The sequence below is a fragment of the Nerophis lumbriciformis genome, linkage group LG01 (assembly GCF_033978685.3).
Source record: "Nerophis lumbriciformis linkage group LG01, RoL_Nlum_v2.1, whole genome shotgun sequence".
Classification (NCBI taxonomy): Eukaryota; Metazoa; Chordata; class Actinopteri; order Syngnathiformes; family Syngnathidae; genus Nerophis; species Nerophis lumbriciformis.
The window spans coordinates 26,610,813-26,630,997 of record NC_084548.2 but is presented as its reverse complement, the minus strand read 5'-3'; the positions used below and the strand labels follow the sequence as shown (position 1 = coordinate 26,630,997).

Here is a 20,185-nt window from a genome sequence, read left to right as displayed (position 1 = left end):
ATTACCCAGGCACTGCTTCCTCATAGGAAGACATGCAGGTGGGATTAAGGGGGTCTTCGAAGTATTCCATCCACTGATCCACAAAAATCCCAAGACGAAGTCAGCAGCACACCATCCCCACCATATGCGATGTTGACAGTGCACAGCTTTCCCCCACTCAGGGGACTGATGGTGGTCCAGAATCGTTTTGAAGCAGCCCGGAAGTCGTTTTCAGTGGATTCCCCCAACTTCGCTTATGTCTGAGTTTTTGCCTTTGCGACCGCCAAAGCCACACACCGCTTCCCTCATTGCTGTTATCCACCTGTGGGTTCTGGAACTACCGCCACAACAGGCACCAACCACCGCTCCGATTGGCTGCCTCAACAATATAGGGACAGAACATGGTCCACTCGGAATCAATGTCCAATGCTCTTCCGGAGGTGGAAATTGAAACTCTTTCTGACGGGAGACTTTGTGAGATGTTCACAATGCCTTTAGGTCTGCCAGGCCTGACTGGCATCCTCTCCCAACAAGCTAACCAGTGACCGGAACCAAATTAACATGAAACCAACATAGGGCATCCTTAATAGCATAATTAATAATAGTGTTGAGAAAAATTACCATAAACACTTCTCAAACAGAAACATAAAAAATGACAATATAAACAAAATATTGGACCAAATGTGGAGGAAAGGATTCCCCATCCCAGGTCAGTTGAGGACTTGAATGATACCATAGACAGAAATCCAATTTCAATATTTATGACAAACGTGGCAAAAGAGGAAATAAAAGAATAAGAGATGATTTGACAAACACAGACCTTGAATCTCAGTAAACCTAAAATTATATTTGGTAACAGTTGGAAAGAAAGTCAAACACAAAGAGACGGAGTAAACAGTGAAAAGGTGAAATAAATCACATTTGTAGGTGTAATAATAGATCAAATGAATTGGATATCTCATATAAAAAATATACAACATAAGGTAATGAGAAACACTTGAATAAAGAATAAAGGCTGGCCGGGCAACAGTGGCGCAGAGGCTAGTGTCGCACTGCAAGAAAGTACTGGGTTTGATTGCTTTCTGTGTGGAGTTTGCATGTTCATTCCCGTGACTGCGTGGGTTCCCTCCGGTTACTCCGGCTTCCTCCCACCTCCAAAGACATGCACCTGGAGATAGGCTGATTGGCAACAGTAAATTGGCCCTAGTGTGTGAATGTGAGTGTGAATGTAGTCTGTCTATCTGTGTTGGCCCTGTGATGAGGTGACAATTTGTTCAGGGTGTACCGTGCCTTTTGTCCGAGTGCAGCTGGGATACGCTCCAGGCCCCCCGTGACTACGCAAAGGACAAGCAGTAGAAAATGAATGAATGGATGTTCTGGACCAAAAATCACTCCATATTCTCTATTGCTCACTTGTGTTACCATATCTGAGTTATTGTGTAGAAATATGGAGAACTAACTACAAAGTCACTAACCTTGTTCCAAGAGAGGTCGTTTTAGAATAATACATAACGTTAGCTACCAAGAACACTCAAAGCCTTTATTTATTAAATATAAAAATACAAAAATTGAATAATTTGGTGCATTTGCAAACATTTTAAATTAGTCACATGGCAAACTATAACCTGCAACCCAAAAATGTACAACATTTCTTCTCAACAAAAGAGGAGAAATATAAGTTTAGGGAAAATGTTAGTTTAAACATATGTGTGTGCATACAAAACTTAAGACCTTTTGTTAATCAGTACATGGAATTAGATTATGGAAAGAATTAAGCAAAAAAGTCAAACAATGTACTAATATGATCCTGTTTAAACTCAAAAGTGTTTACAGAGTAGAAGAACCCTGATAAACATTTTGAACTTTATTGAAAGTGAGATAATCCCATTCATCTCATTACGTGAATCAAAACCTACTTAATTATTTATTCATGAGAACTTTATTTATTGTTTATTTATGTAATAAATGTATTTAGTTATTCATGTATTTACTTATTTATTTATTTTGCGGTTGTGTTACAGATTGAGTACAAACAAATGTGTTAGAAGTTCGTACAGTTAGGAAGTATTAAATAAAATCTGCAGAGATAACTACGAAACCAAGAGGTTTAGGATTAAATAAGATCTGCTTTTTCCTATTTCTTTTCAGACATGTTGCAATGAAAAACTGGTAACATGTAACTAATTATATTGTAATTGTTTGCATGTTCCAAATTGAGTAACACCATAGTCTTTCCCAGGGTCATGAAAGTGAAAATGGGGAGCAAGTAAAATCGATGACTCTCACACTTTCTTATACTGATCATGAGAAGTTCGACATGGCAAAAACAGTCTGTGAGGATGTGGGGGGAAAACATTGGTGCCCATGCCCAAGAGTATTAGGCAGTGCTGTAAAATAATGTTAACCACACAAATATTTACACAATTTGGACATTTTCACTTTGGGTTGTACTCACTTTTGTTGCTAGCGATTTAGACATTAAGGCTGTATAATACGTTCCCCCAATTTTTGTATGTGTCTGAGCCAACGCACAAACTCCTCTGAGCCTTCAGTGGACCATGTGAGCAACATCAGACGTGTACACTGTGGCCACACTAGCAACACACCTGTGCCAAACTTGACATCATAACGAGTTAAATGTCTTATTATTATAATCAAATGACAGCAGTCATTTCCATTAAAATATTATCTAATGAAGGTGATTTGGTCCAATTACAATGAAAATGGCAAAAACATCTGGTTTTTCATTAGCTATATACTAGTATTGCATGTCTGGCTGGGGGTCTGCTTGCGAAAGTATGTGTACCCCTTTCAGAGATTACATTTAGTTTCCCTTAAAACACTCACTTGAGGCACAAGGAGATGTGTGCTGTAGCACATGCATAGGTTGAAGATTAAATAACTAACTTGCTATCTGTAAAATACATCATTACACTTTTAATTAGAATTTCTGTAATTTAGTAACAGCATTTCATGATTAATATCCATAAATTAAGATTCTTAATAAATAAGAGGAGAATAAGCATACATCCGAGTGGGGAGTGTGGGTGTACAGTACCGTATTTTCTGGACTATAAAGCGCATCGGGATATAAGCCGCACCCACTGAATTATGAAAAAAATAAATATTTTCCATATATTAGTCGCACAGGGCTATAACCTGCAGATATATACGTTGCAAAATGAATATTTACACAAAAAGATTTTGGATATGTTTATTCAATTGTTTCAAAATGGTCTGTAACACGGCAGTAAAACAGCTGATCAAACAAATCGTCATGGACCCACAAGCTGCAGGAGAGTTGCATTGTAAAATCATACAGAATAAATAATGTGTTTATTTTGTTTCGTGTTTTAGTAGGATTTTATTTTGTGCACGGCATAGATTTTCTGTGCGCTGAGGACGCCTGAGCAGTGCGTAATTGCACAGATGCGCATTTTGGAGGGAACATTGGCTGTGTGACAGGGCAGCACATTTTTACTGTTACGCTAGCTGTACATCAATTACTTTACATTGTATTAAATTGTCTCGTTAAAAAAGATAACATAAATATGTGCAGCACTGTGAGGGGTGTAGTCATGTTTTAAGGCCTTTCCTTTGTTTAAAATACTGCATCATTTTGACGTTGGATGGCCATCATCTACCTGTGGCAGTGTTATGTGAGCACAGGTTGTTTTTAGTAGTAGTTGCTTGGGGTGCCTTGTCATCTATGCATAACTATCAAAATATGGAAGCTGCACCTGTAAACCTCTTAGTTTATATCATAAAGTAGAGTTATTGATTTGATATACTGTATAGTAGTTAAATCTTTAGACTTTCTGTTTCCTTTTCATGTGCTCCTTTGTCTGCTTCCTAATGCTTTGTTATTTTTTAGGTTCTAAACCTGTTCTTAGCTCTGCTTCTGAGCTCATTCAGCGCTGACAACTTGGCAGCAACTGACGAAGACAGCGAGATGAATAACTTGCAGGTGGCTGTGGGTCGAATCCAGCGCGGCATCGCCTTCTTCAAATCTGCTGTCCGGCAGTTCCTCCAGAGCCTGTGCTTTGGAGGTGCTGGCAAGAGCTGTAGCATCCCTGATGAGAGCAAACCCCTGGAAGAACGACACAGCAATGGAAAGGGCAACTGCATCACCAATCACACAGCAGTGGAAATTACCAAAGATCCCGGTGGGATGTACAGGACAGCTGAGGGTAACGGGCGACCAGGAGGAGGCCTGATCGTCGGAGTCATGGTTGACGAGGACAGCCCAGAAAAGTACTCTTTAGACAAATGTGACTACATGTCCTTTATTCACAACCCAAGCCTGACAGTCACAGTGCCAATTGCAGTGGGTGAGTCCGACTTTGAGAATCTTAACACGGAGGACATAAGCAGCGATTCATCCGATGTGGAGGGCAGCAAAGAGGTAAGAGAACTGCCGCCTTCTGGTTTGTCTCTTTGGGTGAAGGCTGATGAATGAATGTTTTATAATGTTTTTCAAGTATTCCACCAAAAATCGCAGGGGTTGGTTTCAGTTCAGGCCAATCCATACTGAACCCCTTTCGGCCCCTTTTCAGCAGAGTATGTACAGTTTTAGGGGTGTAATGGTACGTCATAATCATGGTTTTGGTACCTATCTTGGTTTTAAGATCACAGTTTGGTTTATTTTCGGTACAGTGACGGAACAAACTACTGAACGTAAAAAGTGCTTCACTTTAATCATTTTTAAAATGAAACATAGAAAACTACAAACTTATGGCACGTAACTCTCTAAAAAATAATATCCTCAAATTATATGTAGGCGAATTCAACCAATCCTGACAAATGATGCACAGCCTTGAAACTTCCCCGCACATTTTGGCCAATGAACGTCAAACAAACAAACTCAGGGAATCAAAACACACGTTTAAACACCGAACACGCAAACACTTAAACTCTCGTGTGCAGGCAGCTGCACAGTCGGTGTCTGCAGGCCCACCGGGGTAGATGGCGGTGTCCGCAGGCCCACTTGGCATGGACGGCGAAGTGCATGCCCACCGGAGAGGATGGCGGCGCCCACAGGCCCACCGGAGAGGATGGCAGCGCCCGCAGGCCCGCCAGAGAAGATGGCGGCGTCTGCAGGCCGACTGGAGAGGATGGCGGTGACTGCGGCAGACCCATCGGAGTGAGAAGTAGCTGTGCCTCCCGACCACCCCCAAAGGGACGGATCCAAGACGTCCCGAGAGAAGCCAACACAGGACAGGGATGGGTGGGAGGGAGCACGAAAAGAGGCAAAAAACTGCCTCGATGTGACCATCAGTTTCAAAGTCCTGTCAAGCTCGGCCATGGAAATCCCCGCGGGGTCACTCACTGGTTGGATCACTTCTGTCATGGACAGGTTAGCGTTGCTTGATGCGTGACCCCAAGGATGCAGAAAATGGCAGGTGGAATGCAAGTAAAAAACAATGCATTACTTACAAGGAGCATGGAATCAAAACAGCACACAAAGCATCGGTCTCAAAAGGAAAAGGAAGAATGATCCAACACTGAAGGAGGGACCCTGCTGAAACTAAATAGAACTTATTAAACGAGGAACAGGTGTTCAGTCAGGACATGGAACAGAAAGTAAAGGTGCAACAGGACAGGAAGAGATTCTAAACACAGGAAAACCCAAACATAACCAAACTGTCAGTAGCAAGACACTGTGATATAGATTCAAAATGAATATATGACTTAACTTAGGATAAATGATATCAGACACTGTGGTATTTATGAAAAAATAATTCAAGATTAATTATATCAGGCACTGTGACATTGATTCAAAATAATTAATTAATTATTATATCAGACACTGGTATTTATGAAAAAAAAATGAATTAATTTATGATAGATTATAGCAGACATTGTGTCACGATCAGCTATCGCTGAAGACCCCAACGCAGAGAATAAATGAAGCGCTTTCAAAAAAGAACGAAAAAAAGAGTGGATAAACAGAAAACGCACACAAAATGTATGGAGAAGAAACAGTTTACACTACACGGCAGCGCCACAGGAACAAGAAGTGTGAGTGGAGCCAGGGCAGAGGAGATGAACACGACTGCAAGGGTGAACTATCAAGAATCCACTGGCGCTGAGTGAATGGACGAGAGAGCTTAAGTTGTCAGGAGGTAATGAGTAACAAGGGTGCGCAAAGGTGGCTCCGCCCTGTGACCTAAAAACCAGGTACTGCAACAAAAAGAAGACAGACGCCAGAATGACACACTGGTTTTCATTAAATAATTCATGAATTCAGGGTAAATTATATCAGACACTTTGGTATATATTTAATAATGATAAATCAATTAATTCAGGATAAATTATACCAGGCACTGTAGTATTCATAAAAATATATACATTAATTCAGGATAAAATAGATAAAACACTGTGGTAATTATTACATAATGTTTAATCAATTAATTAAGGATTAATGATATCAGGCACTGTGATATTCATGAAAAAGTAATTAATATATTAATTCTGGATAAAAGAGATCAAACACTAGAATTTATGAATAATGATTAATTAATTAATTCAGGATAAATGATATATATGTACACTGTGGTATTCATGAAAGTATAATAAATATATTACTACATGATCAATTATAGATAAATTATATCAGACACTGGTATTTAGGGAATGATGATATAAAATTAATATAGGATCAAAAATATCAGGCATCATGTTTCTCATCATTCAGTTTCTTGTATGTACTCTCTTAAAAGTAACTTAGATAATGGGTTTCACTATGTAAAGCGCTTTGAGTCACTAGAGAAAAGTACTATATAAATATAATTCGCATGAGGTTTTACTCTTTGAATGTGTTCTTAGAACACATGATGTTGAAGCCCAAAGTGAACAGGCTGTCAGTACTTGCTGAGAAACTGAAAAGGGTAGTGTTAAGTGAGCTCTGCTTCCTACTTCTTTTTGGTCATGTTGAAGTGTGCAATTTTAAACATGTGACAAATACGTCAATGCAACCTCTTTAAGCATGTTAAAAAAAAAATGTATTAACAAGTGTAAAATACTGTGATGCCGTTAAATTTTAAATGTTTCCCATCTAAATAGCATGACTACTATGGTTTACATTAACAATGCATTATTTAGAAAAGATAAATTATATTGATTATGTCTAAAAGACACCCAGAGATAAATTGATTCACTTTAAGGGAGCCCCCATTGGCTCCCACGTAACTCCAAGTTTGTTCTTAAAGGGGAACTGCACTTTTTGTTGGGAATTTTGCACATCATTCGCAATTTTTCATGAGACAAGAACACATGTATTTCTCTTTAAAAAACATCCCTCAACGTTTTATATACAGTACATGCAGTAAGTATACAGTATATGTAATGTAGTAACAGGAACATTCATTATGTCATATAATATTTGCCGTATTTTGGTCATTTTAAGTATTGCCGAAACATTTGTAGCATTGATTTTACAGGGCACATGGCAATATTTATTATTTCTTCGACAACAATTACTACTAATCGTGGCAGACCTAATGAGACCCAACAACAACAACTACTTTGGTACAAATAATGATCCCTAACTTTATATTTTGAGTTTAAATATACGAAGGATGAGCTACAAGTTTTAAAAGCTGAGTTATAAGCAGATCCAACTCTAGTGAAACATTAAGCATCATGGAGCAGTATTACTAAGTGCTAAAATACAAACACAAAGTACGAACATTAATAAAACAGTCACACACTGTACAATGTATTTTGGTCCTAAATTGAATTTCGAAGTTGTCTGACTTCTGTGCTTATGGCCACAACATTCTATTAATCAATCAATCAATCAAAGTTTACTCATATAGCCCTTAATCACAAATGTCTCAAACGACATCCTCAGCTCAGATCTTACATCAGGGCAAGAAAACACTCCATCCAATGGGAACAACGAGAAACCTTGGAAGGGACCACAGATGTACACCCCTGCTACACCCCCAGCAGAAGATCCTTTTGCAAGTAGACACGTCGGGGCGCAGAGACGTCACTAACTGATGCATAACAGCTGAAATAGCTCGCGCCTCCTCAGTGGTACTGATCCGTGGTCACCTGATAACCCCTCCATGCAGGAGAGGCGGGCAGAGCAGAAAAGAGAGACAGCAGATCAACTGGTCTAAAAAAAGGGGTCTATTTAAAGGCTAGAGTATACGAATGAGTTTTAAGATGGGACTTAAATGCTTCTACTGAGGTAGCATTTCTATCTGTTACCGGGAGGGCATTCCAGAGTACTGGAGCCTGAATGGAAAATGCTCTATAGCCCGCAGACTTTTTTGGGGATCTGGTAATCACTAATAAGCCAGAGTTCTTTGAACGCAGACTGGGACATATGGTACAATACAATCAGCAAGATAGGATGGAGCTAGACTGTTTAGTATTTTATACGTAAGTAGTAAAACCTTAAAGTCACATCTTAAGGGCACAGGAAGCCAGTGCAGGTGAGCCAATGTAGGCATAATATGATCAAACGTTCTTGTTCTTGTCAAAAGTCTAGCAGCCAAATTTTGTACCAACTGTAATATTTTAATGCTAGACATAGGGGGACCAGAAAATAACACGTTACAGTAATCGAGACGAGACGTAACGAACGCATGAATAATGATCTCAGTGTTGGTGGTGGACAAAAGGGGCCGAATTTTAGCGATATTACGGTGATGAAAGAAGGCTGTTTTGGTAACACTCTTGATGTGTGACTCAAACGAGAGAGTTGGGTCGTGGATAATAGTGAAATTCGTTACTGAGTCGCTTTGTGTAATTGTTTGGTTGTCAAATGTTAAGGTGGTATTATTAAATAGGTGCCGGTGTCTAGCAGGACCGATAATCAGCATTTCCGTTTTCTTAGTGTTAAGATGCAAAAAGTTGGTGGACACCCATTTTTTTATTTAATTCAAACACGCCGCCAGGTGACTACAATCTGGCGTGTTGGTCAGCTTTAGGGGCATGTAGAGTTGGGTGTCATCAGAAGAATCAGAATCAGAAGTACTTTATTAATCCCCGAGGGGGAATTGAGATTTTCAGCACAATCCTTTTCAAGATCAGACAAACATTACAGGGAGACAGAAAAAGGATCACTGACGGGTCTGCCAACTTCTAGCAAAAGAGTGAAAGCTGACACTGTATTTGATTATGATGTCACCTAGCGGCAGCATGGAGATTCTGAAGAGTGCAGGGCCAAGAACCGAACCATGTGGAACTCTGCATGTTACCTTAACATACACATTATGGGAGACGCACTGCATCCTTCTACAACATTCTACTACTGTATCTACGAAAAATTTACCAAACCGTGACCGTTAAACCGACACACTTACCGATCCATGATGATGGCGTACCATTACATCCCCTATTTTAGGTATCAGAGTTTGATTGAGTTGCAAATATGCAAAATACTGACATTTTTTTGTCTTTTTACCGTATGTAGCATATTATATGCAAGAAAAGTCCTAACTGAATTGTGAGCAACTGAATGACTGTGGCTTTTGGTGCACATTTAAAAATTGTTTAACCCCCTTTGTTTAACTTATTGCAGCCATGTCACAGACGCTCTCAAGGTTTTCAGTGAGAGGAGACTTGTAAGAGCACTTTATTGCATCATAGCACTAACCATGAGGACTGCCAATATCATTTACAAACAGATATGTTTTTTTAAATGGATTGCCCATTCTGTCTTCTTTGCCTGGTCTTGCCACACACCCCCACCCACTTTGCTTTATCCCTGCCCTGTTCCCCATACAGCAGCACACTACATGCTGTATTTGTTTTAGTTTCTTTTTACGCTTCCCCTTTTCATAATTGATCCCCACACATCAAGATGCATTGCAGTTCACAGTCATATGAACGAGCAAAGCCACTGTTTTTTACCATTAGTAAGGGATCTCATTCTGCATAAGCTTGACATCTATTGGTTGGTTTTAAACTGGGACTTGATCTGCATCTAACTGTAATTGTAATATACAGAGTGAGCTTAAAGTCTGAACATATAATATACACACACAATATGTCCTGCATTATACCAAAAAGGTCTTGGTGTAATTTAATTATTAATTAATTAATAAAAATACATGCTAAATAAAACAATTTGAAAACATTTATGGATATATATATATATATATATATAAATATATATATATATATATATATAGTATTTTTTTTTTTTTTACTAGAGGCTTTGGATATTGATGGTGGATCTTAGGTTCTTAGCTGTTTCTAGTATTCTTTCTTCTGAAAGGGAAGATGACAGAAGTTGTTCCTGGTATCTGCTGTGGCCATCCACCCAGCTTCGGGGTTACTGTCCCCAGTTCCCCGATCACTACTGGCACCACTGTTGCCTTTACATTCCACATTTTCTCTAGCCCTTCCTGCAGCCCTTGATATTTCCCCACCTGTTCCTGTTCCTTTTGTTCTCACTCTGGATTGATTGATTGGATCCATCACAATCTTCTGGTGTTCATCCACCACCACTATGTCATACTGGTTGGGTATTACCAGTTTGTTAGTCTGAATCGGAAAGTCCCACAGGATCTTGGCCTGAATCCCATCTTCACTCTGGGACCTACAGTCCATATTTGGTACAGATGTTCCGGCACACGATGTCTGCTACCTGGTTATAGCGCCCCATTTATGCCTTCCCTTTCTGCCATCATCATACATCCTGCTATGTGCTGTACTTTCTATGGGGTTTCTTTGCACAGCCTGCACTTGGGATCCTTTTTGATGTGGTAGAGCCCGGCCTCTATTGATGTGTTTTTAGGACCTGTTCTTGGGCTACCATGATTAGTTCCTTTGTGCTTTCTATCAGTCCAGCCTTTTCCAGCTACTGGTATGTTTTCGTGATGTCAGCCACTTCTTCCATTTGTCGGTGGTACATGCCATGCAGGGGCTTTTATCCCTATGACAGCCAGTCTGGCTTCTCCTCCTTACTGGGCTTCTGTTGCCTGAGACATTCACTTCGCAGGTCATCCCTAGGCGCAACATTCATAATCAATTTCTGGAGGCCTGTCGTTTCCTTCTAGCTCACCAGTCATCGCCCCCCTTCTCTTTGCTTGTTGTATAGCCTGAGCATGCTGGACTTGGGGTTGAACCCTCTATCCATTGTAGGTATTTGACTGTGACTAAACACAGACCTGCCTCCTCCTGCTATTGGCTTGTGGGGTTTCCCCGGGTATTTTTGGCTGTGCTGTGCGTCTGTTACGTTGCACTCATGTAATTGTCAATGTCGTTGTGTAGCCTTGTGAGGTGAATCAGGAAGTCAATGTCACACTGTTTCTTGGTAGACATCTTAATGTCATCCGAGTAGAGAAGGTTATTGTTCTACTTTGAAACTGTTACCAAAGCTAGGGTTGTGCAGAACAGTAGCATCTCCTTGGATTATGCGGCACCTGTACAACTGGCTTTGTGTTGGCCTCCAAAGGTGTCTTTCACAGCCTTGTTGCATTAAAAAGATGTATTTATTCATACACATACGAATTATGTTTCTTTATCATTTAAAGTTAATTTATTATATACAATTTATTTTTTTGTCTCCTAAGAGTCATCGCCCTCTGCCGCAGATATTTGTTTGTGGCTTATTTCTTTTGTCAGCGTTACACATTGCAGACAAAAATAGCCCTGTTATGCATGTCCACAAATGTCCATTGCAGAGGATACTGGATTTCAGAACAGTATTATATGCATTTTTGCATATGTGTCCAGACTTAAAGAGCACCCTGTATCACAGAGGTTGTAGGGTTTTAAAAAGTGATATGAGCAAATATTCATGTTCTATCACTTAAAATGAGAACTTGTTTAGTTAAAAAAATATTGCAGGTTTTATTTACTTGAATCAGTAATCTTATGCAATAACAATCTGTTTGAATATTACATTGTTTTTTCTGCATATATAACTGCAAGGTAGACTCAATTGTCACATAATGTAGCATTGCATACCAGCCAAATATGGTTCTACTAGGGATGGGTACCGAATCCAGTACTTTTTTGGCATCGACCGAATCCCGCCGGTCCTACTGGGCACCGATTCACGTAAAATCCAACGGTGGCAGGTTACCTGGGTTGCACGTGACATCACGACCGGTTACTGACTCAGCCGGCCGGCTCTTTGCACTTCAGCACTTGGCTGTCACTCTAGCAGCACTGAGAGCTGACTCAGCCAAACTACCTCGAGGTAATTTGGCTGTTGTTGTTGGCAATTTCCAATGCCAAGAAAGAAATTCACTGAACAAAACGCTGCAACCTAAGTTAAGTAAGGTTCCACTTTTCATAAATGTGCCAGCTTGATTCTAATATACATTAGCTTTGTTATTGACATGCTACTGATTAGCATAAGCGAGTTTACATGGCGATTTCAACACCTTCAAATGTATTCACAAAAACTACAACTAAGCTGCACGTTATAATCAAACAGCTGGTGCTTAATAAATACAATACTTACACTATTAACACTTTGTAGGGCGCAACAAAAAATTTGATTCAGCAAAGACTGAACTGACGAGCCAACACACCATCAACTATACCCTACTGCCATTTAACGTCTTTGACTTTCGAATTGCAACTTATTGTCATAATTGCAAATGAGACTCAGAAATGTCATCATAAAACAAGATACTGTATAACAACTGGACAGCAGTTAGCATAATCAGCTCATTTTTAAATGTTGCAATAAAAATAAATGTTTATTATCAAAAACAATTAAAATGTATTAACACATATAATAGTAGCGAAAATTGGTACTGTCGAGTACCGGTATCGATTAATTGGTACCATATCAATTCATATGTGAATGGTACCCATCCCGAGTTGCTACAGATACGATTCTATCAGTGTATCACCTATTGTCAATAACCCTCAAACAGTAGGTAAATAAAGGCAGCATCTTTCCAGAGACCAATGCACTCGTGAGAAGCATGCCTCCATCATTCCCATGCCGTATTAGCTGAGTCCCATGGCAATCAGGGCTGCTGCACTGTCTAGGATGACATGTTTCCAAACTTTACACACCAGACAGAAACTCACTTGCATGTAATGCTTGGTCATTTCTATGCAAAAAAAAGAATCCTGCCTAGCACGACTGACACATCCCACATTTTCTAGATGCTAATGTCTATTTCCTTTCAGTAGAAAGTGAGCTTGAACATGTTCTATACAGTACCAGTCCTATGTTTACGTACTTATCATGGGCTTGAATGTCACATTTGGATCCTTTTTTATATATTTTAATGGTTCTTCATTGATTTTTTTAAACAATATTGGGCGAGACCTTTTGAATTGATGTAGGGTTTTCTCTATGGAAATAGACAGGGTCAGAATTATACAGTACTTACATTACATTCTACAGTCCAAGGAACAAACATCTAAAAAGGAGAATTGTATATTTACACAAATTAGGAAAGTCTTGGAGACAGCAATTTAAACAAGTGTACACATACAGAAGTACAAGTTATTTGGATATGTCACCACGTTTCCAGGTCTGGAAGAAGACTCATGATGTCACTCTTAGATGAATGAACATTAGTTAAGAGTCTCAGAAACCACATGCTCAAACTTGCCATGAATTGAAAACTACTGGAAAACCAGCACCATATCCACAGTGAAGCTAGTTTTACATCGGAGCATCAACTGCAGACTGCACAAAGTAGATGGAATCCTGAAGGACTATCCCAGAGTTTTTTCCAACTTTATCTCAAATCAACAAGACGGCAACAACTTGGAAACAATCGGGCGTTCCAACCGGACAGTGATCTCACACACACATAAATGGTTTTGGAATGAATGAAACAGGCTAACATTAATCTTCTGCAACAGCCTTCTCAAAGAAAAGACCTTGTCCTCAACCCCATACAACATTTTTAGAGACTCTGCTTAAAAAACAACCAATTTAAATTAACTTAACTGGACATTTAACCGAGTCTTAGTCAGTATGTGTCTGCCCAATTCTTGTGCATGAAAATCATTGAAAATATACATTTACAAGCATTTGACCCTACAAAAAATGGTTCAAACCGTTGAGGGCCCAACAATTATAAGACAGTTCCTGTAATGAGGGAACGCCTGACTGGAACTGTAAATACAGAAAACACTCAACCACATGCTGTCTTATAAACAGTGCACAGTACTGGACTTTGCTGGTAAACTAATGTGGTCATCATTTGACTTCAACACAAACAGAAAAAGCTCAAAGACAGATTTAAAGGAATGGAAATTATGTGTTTTCATGTCACTGAGGCAGAACTTGGAGGTTTGGATTATTGCACCAAACTAAATACAATTAATTTACTTAATTTCTCAGTAGACCTGAAAATACTACATACTGTATGTTCTGCTTGGTACAATTTCAGGCTTGGGTTTATGATGCACTGGAATATTGCATGCCGTCTACCTCAAAGTGAGGTCACATCAAACGTACCCACAGTTTCATGACTTTAATGTTCAACTCCCCATGCCATGTGTTGCTATATGATATGATGTTAGCCTCAGGTAAAAGTCATAGCAAAGCCTGTAGGTACATTTGATCAATGCTGCATGTGATGACAATGGAAAGGGTGTTAATAGAGTCCATCTCTGTTATGACACCGCCTCGTCCAACAGTAATGACCACCTCAGAATGTTTTGCTCCCGGAACCACCGTCTAACTCTGTGCCCCCCTTCCTCGTGCAGAAGCTTGATGTAGAGCCCAAACCTCTCAGTTCTTCAGAAGGCAGCACAGTGGATATTGGTCCCCCAGGAGACGGGGTTGACTCAGTGGAATTAGAGCCAGAAGAGTCCCTGGATCCAGAGGCCTGTTTCACTGAGGGTGAGATGGCTACAAGTGTGATAGATGTCAAGGAAAAAGTGGGACAGAAGTGCTGGTGCTCAGCCCTGGTCTGGTAAAGTCATAGCTGAGTGACAGTGAATAGAAATGCTCATCAGGTTAGAAAGAAAATGGAGCTTGTGAGTGTAATTTAACAAGGCATTCTGTCTTACATGGCACAATTTATAACCTGCAAATATCCTCTTGAGGATGGAATTCACAAATTATGTTGCTACATTTTATGAGCAAAGTTATTTGGCAAATTATGGGTTTGAGCTTTTGACCAATTCATTCGGTAGATACAAATAGATCACCTATCAAGATCCCATTTTATACGAAATGGCATTTTCCAAAAAAATGTGTGTATGACACCACGACCAAACGAAGGCAGTGCTTTATCACTGCATACTCTGATGCAATACTGTTAACAAATATTTGACAGATACATTTTAACCCATATAATCCTAAACCCCTTTTTGATTTAAGGGAAATTGTTTTACCAAAATACTGTAATTCATGATAGAGATGTGTGTGTGCTTATGCATGTGTGTTACCTACGTACATGTTATATGTATGTACAGTATATACTGTATATATGTACTTGACACTTTTGCGCGTAGTATTTGAATTGAATGAAAGAACATATATTGATTGCAAATCCTTGTCATTGCGTTTATAGGCCGATAGCAATATTTTTACAAATATTATTACTTGTTTTCCATGACTTATTTGAATACATTTTGTGAGAACAGTTGAATTGCAATATTTGATACCCTATTGAAATGTTAGAATTGCTAAAATTAGCTTTATTGGCAAGACATTAACTTTTGGAATTGAGCTAGTCTACCTAACTCGCTGCAATTTTGAGGAATATCTTGCGATAGTCACATCAGTGTCATGTAACAACCACTCCTAATTGTTCCATATATGTCACTTAGGGACTTGATTAAGACAATTCAAGTACAAAACCGAATAGACACATTTAAACACTTTTAACGTGTTGGTGCCAAAGGTTGTTATGGGTTAGCAGAGTTTTTAATGCCAGATGATCAATACACACCAACTGGGAGATAAGCGGTGGGATAAATGGTGGTCTCTCACAGCCATGCACTTCATTAATTTCAGTGTTCCATTTATTGTTATTTCCCTAAATGTTATCGACAATTGCAGGATGTGTACGCAGATTCCAGTGCTGCCAGGTCAACGAGGAAGGAGACAGGTTTAAGAGCTGGTGGACTCTCAGAAAAACCTGTTTTATCATAGTGGAGCACAACTGGTTTGAATCTTTTATCATATTCATGATCCTTCTCAGTAGCGGAGCACTGGTAAGTTTGTGTTGTATTAGAAGTAAAGCACATATATGCATGCATCAGTTGTGGAGCTTACAGTAAATATATACCGTATTTTTCGGAGTATAAGTCGCTCCGGAGCATAAGTCGCACCGGCCGAAAATGCATATTTAGGAAGGAAAAAAACATATATAAGTCGCACTGGAGTATAAGTCGCATTTTTGGGGGAAATTTATTTGATAAAACCCAACACCAAGAATAGACATTTGAAAGGCAATTTAAAATAAATAAAGAATAGTGAACAACAGGCTGAATAAGTGTACGGTATATGACGCATTAATAACCAACTGAGAACGTGCCTGGTATGTTAACGTAACATATTATGGTAAGAGTCATTCAAATAACTATAACCTATAGAACATGCTATACGTTTACCAAACAATCTGTCACTCCTAATCGCTAAATCCGATGAAATCTTATACGTCTAGTCTCTTACGTGAATGAGCTAAATAATATTATTTGATATTTTACGGTAATGTGTTAATAATTTCACATATAAGTCGCTCCTGAGTATAAGTCGCACTCCCGGCCAAACTATGAAAAAAAACTGCGACTTATAGTCCGAAAAATACGGTACTTTATGGTCCTTTTATACTCACATTAAGTACATTTTTACATTTTCTAAATGTCCTTGTCATTGGGTTGGTACACTCAAATGTGCGGCTTGTGTCGATGTACAGCAGATGCATGTAATATATGTATTATAAAAATATGTAAATATTGATTATGTACAAACGCAGATTACTTGCATGATTTATTTTGATCGCACATGCTTGCCAACAAGCAACAAACTACCTTTTGTATTGGGAACAAATGCTCATTTCACTCAATGAAATACAAGTTATTTATAACCTTTATTCCATGTTATTTGTGTGTATCTTTTTCTGTTAATTACCATAAAAGTTGTGTACTGTTCACATCTTTATAAGAGTATACACTTAAAAAATCAAGATGAAGATTTAAATACTTCTTTTCACCTCTGTAGGTGCAGATTCTACATAGAAGAGACAGAAGTTATATATATTCAAATCATTTGGCCACATAATGAAGCTTGTCTTACATGCAATTGGAAATAATCCAAGCTATTCCTTTTATTCATTCAAGTAATGACTTTGATTAGTGTTGATTTCTAGTTTTTGCACTCTCTGATTTTGAATTTCCCCAGTTCTTTTGTTGTGCACAATCAACCTGCCTATGCCTACAGCCACACTAAAAACCATGACAAACTTGTCTTATTCCCACTTCTGTGCATCATAATGTGCTTATTTTATGGATTCTGCTCAGGCCTTTGAGGACATATACATTGAACAGAGGAGGACTATTAAAACGATGCTTGAGTATGCAGACAAAGTCTTCACCTATATCTTCATCCTGGAGATGCTGTTGAAGTGGGTGGCCTACGGCTTTGTCAAGTATTTCACCAATGCGTGGTGCTGGCTTGACTTCCTCATTGTTGATGTATGTACACTATTGACCATATGCATGAATTATGTTAGAATAATCCATTGTGTTGGGTAGTTATGTAGAGCAATGATTTAACCCATAAAAAGTTAACGCCTAAGAGATCAATGATTTAATGCAAATGATAAATTGAGTACAATCTTTGTCGCCTTTTGTATTTCACATGCTCATCTCATATCCTGTGTTCTCCCAGGTGTCTCTGATCAGCCTTGTGGCCAATGCTCTGGGCTATTCTGAGCTTACTGCCATCAAGTCTTTAAGGACACTGCGAGCCCTCCGACCACTGCGAGCCTTGTCTAGATTTGAGGGCATGAGGGTAAGTAAACGTCTTTTTAATCCACACTTGTTACAGGAATGTCGGTTAAGTTTAGCATTTGGCAGTTCATGTACATAAGTTGTCCTTAACTAGTCATTTTAAAGCAATGTAATTTATGACGTACAAATCATTTAAAAATGTAAATATCTAAATGCATGAAAAGAATCTTGTCCTTCTAGTTCAATTATGTACTTCCTCTATCTGTATGTTTCTTTTCGCATTGTGTTGTAATGTATTGCAGATGTTGCTTTTTGACACTGCCTGCTTGGTGCTTGTAAATGTGACCTGTAATCTTTTTTCTTTGATGTTTGTCTTTTTTTCATTTGCAGTCAGACAAAATGTTGTGACTTCATCCTGCCTCTTAAGGTTTATTTCTGCTTTGCTTTTATTCCCTATGAAATTGTAAACTTTATTCACTATACCCTTTGCCTTGTTGACTGTCCTTGGAACCCGTTTAAGTTGACTCTGTTAATGTCGACAACCTGTATAAGTGAACCAAATCATCAAGTCCTGAAGATTCATTTCAAAAGCTGTGCGTGGAATTCTGACAAAAAAATTATGTTTGGCAGAAATCCCAATTATTAAAATATTTAGACTTATATAATCTGTAGCATGCACATCTTCTCACAATTTAGAGTAAAAGTGTGCATACATACCTCCCTCTCCACGCCTAATTTGACCAAATAAGGTCAATGCCAAGTGACGCATTTCCCTAAGCAAGGCGCCGTGCAGAACTTGAAATGTGGTCTGACATCAAAGTAGGGATGTCCGATAATGGCTTTTTGCCGATATCCGATATTCCGATATTGTCCAACTCTTTAATTACCGATACCGGTATCAACCGATATCAATATCAACCGATATCAATATCAACCGATATATACAGTCGTGGAATTAACACATTATTATGCCTAATTTGGACAACCAGGTATGGTGAAGATAAGGTGCTTTTAAAAAAAAATTATAAAATAAAATAAGATAAATAAATTAAAAAGATTTTCTTGAATAAAAAAGAAAGTAAAACAATATAAAAACAGTTACATAGAAACTAGTAATTAATGAAAATTAGACAAATTAACTGTTAAAGGTTAGTACTATTAGTGGACCAGCAGCACGCACAATCATGTGTGCTTACGGACTGTATCCCTTGCAGACTGTATTGATATATATTGATATATAATGTAGGAACCAGAATATTAATAACAGAAAGAAACAACCCTTTTGTGTGAATGAGGAGGAAGGTTTTTTGGGTTGGTGCACTAATTGTAAGTGTATCTTGTGTTTTTTTATGTTGATTTAATAAAAAATAAATAAATAAATAAAAAAATGATACCGATAATAAAAAAAAACGATACCGATAATTTACGATATTATATTTTAACGCATATATCGGCCGATATTATCGGACATCTCTACACCAAAGTATATATTTTCATTTGTATGAAAATGCACAAATGTTGTTTTAGATTTTTTAACTATGATAGAACATTTTGGATGAAAGTGACCCTAACCCTAAAAACTTCAATTTGAATGCTTAATTCAAAGGTGGGTATAAAGACGCAGGTCTATGATTGTTTTTCTACTTTTAACACACTTTCTTGTGGTCTACATAACATGTATTGGTGGTTATTAGATCAGAATGTTGCATAGATTATGTTTTCCAGACCATCTCTTCAGGATACAATGTTTTGTGGGCAGTCTAATTTACATGCCTCCACCTCGACTGCGTCTTCTCCCCATCAGCTGTGTTGTTGTTTTTAGCACTTCCATATTGAGTCTACTCACAGATATAAGTTAGAACTATACGCTATTTTGTATTAGCAATGGCAACGGTGGAGGATGCATGTGCATGTACGAACCAGTCTGCACCACAACAAGAGGATGGAGAAAAAAAAGGTACTTATTGACTACAACTTCGGACCACGATGGCGGACTTGCTCAAAGCTCTTTGGGTAAATCTCTACTATATATGGAGATATCCCCTGACATCATATGTTGGAAAAACATCACAAATTGGGCAAATTCCAAATGGCTCGTTTGGATGAAGTATGAAGGAAGGCAAGATTGTTTTATAAATGTATACGCCATGCCTCCGAGGTTTGATTTCACATTTTCAGGACTTATGCATATCTCAAATACACAAAACAGGTACCAATAGGTAAGAAAAGTTGGTTTTGCATAAAAGATTGTCGCCATTGTAAATGTAATGATGATGATTGGCTGGGTAGGCGAATCATGCCCTGCTCATGCTGTCTCACTGCACGCTCTGGCTGACACATAACAATCACG

At 38.6% G+C, this 20,185-nt stretch overlaps 1 protein-coding gene across 2 annotated transcripts in view; it reads left to right on the top strand.

Annotated features, from left to right (window-relative positions):
- The window catches only part of scn1lab (sodium channel, voltage-gated, type I like, alpha b), a 119,481-nt gene that overhangs the window by 72,238 nt on the left and 27,058 nt on the right, over positions 1-20,185 (top strand). Inside the window, exons 17-23 of one of the 2 annotated variants that reach the window (XM_061978282.1) lie at positions 3,854-4,384; positions 9,518-9,546; positions 13,797-13,806; positions 14,638-14,773; positions 15,941-16,095; positions 17,404-17,577; positions 17,774-17,896. In XM_061978282.1, coding sequence (XP_061834266.1) covers positions 3,854-4,384; positions 9,518-9,546; positions 13,797-13,806; positions 14,638-14,773; positions 15,941-16,095; positions 17,404-17,577; positions 17,774-17,896 — 1,158 coding nt within the window. The remainder of the gene's footprint in view (positions 1-3,853; positions 4,385-9,517; positions 9,547-13,796; positions 13,807-14,637; positions 14,774-15,940; positions 16,096-17,403; positions 17,578-17,773; positions 17,897-20,185) is intronic. The other variant, XM_061978273.1, reaches the window with a different exon arrangement.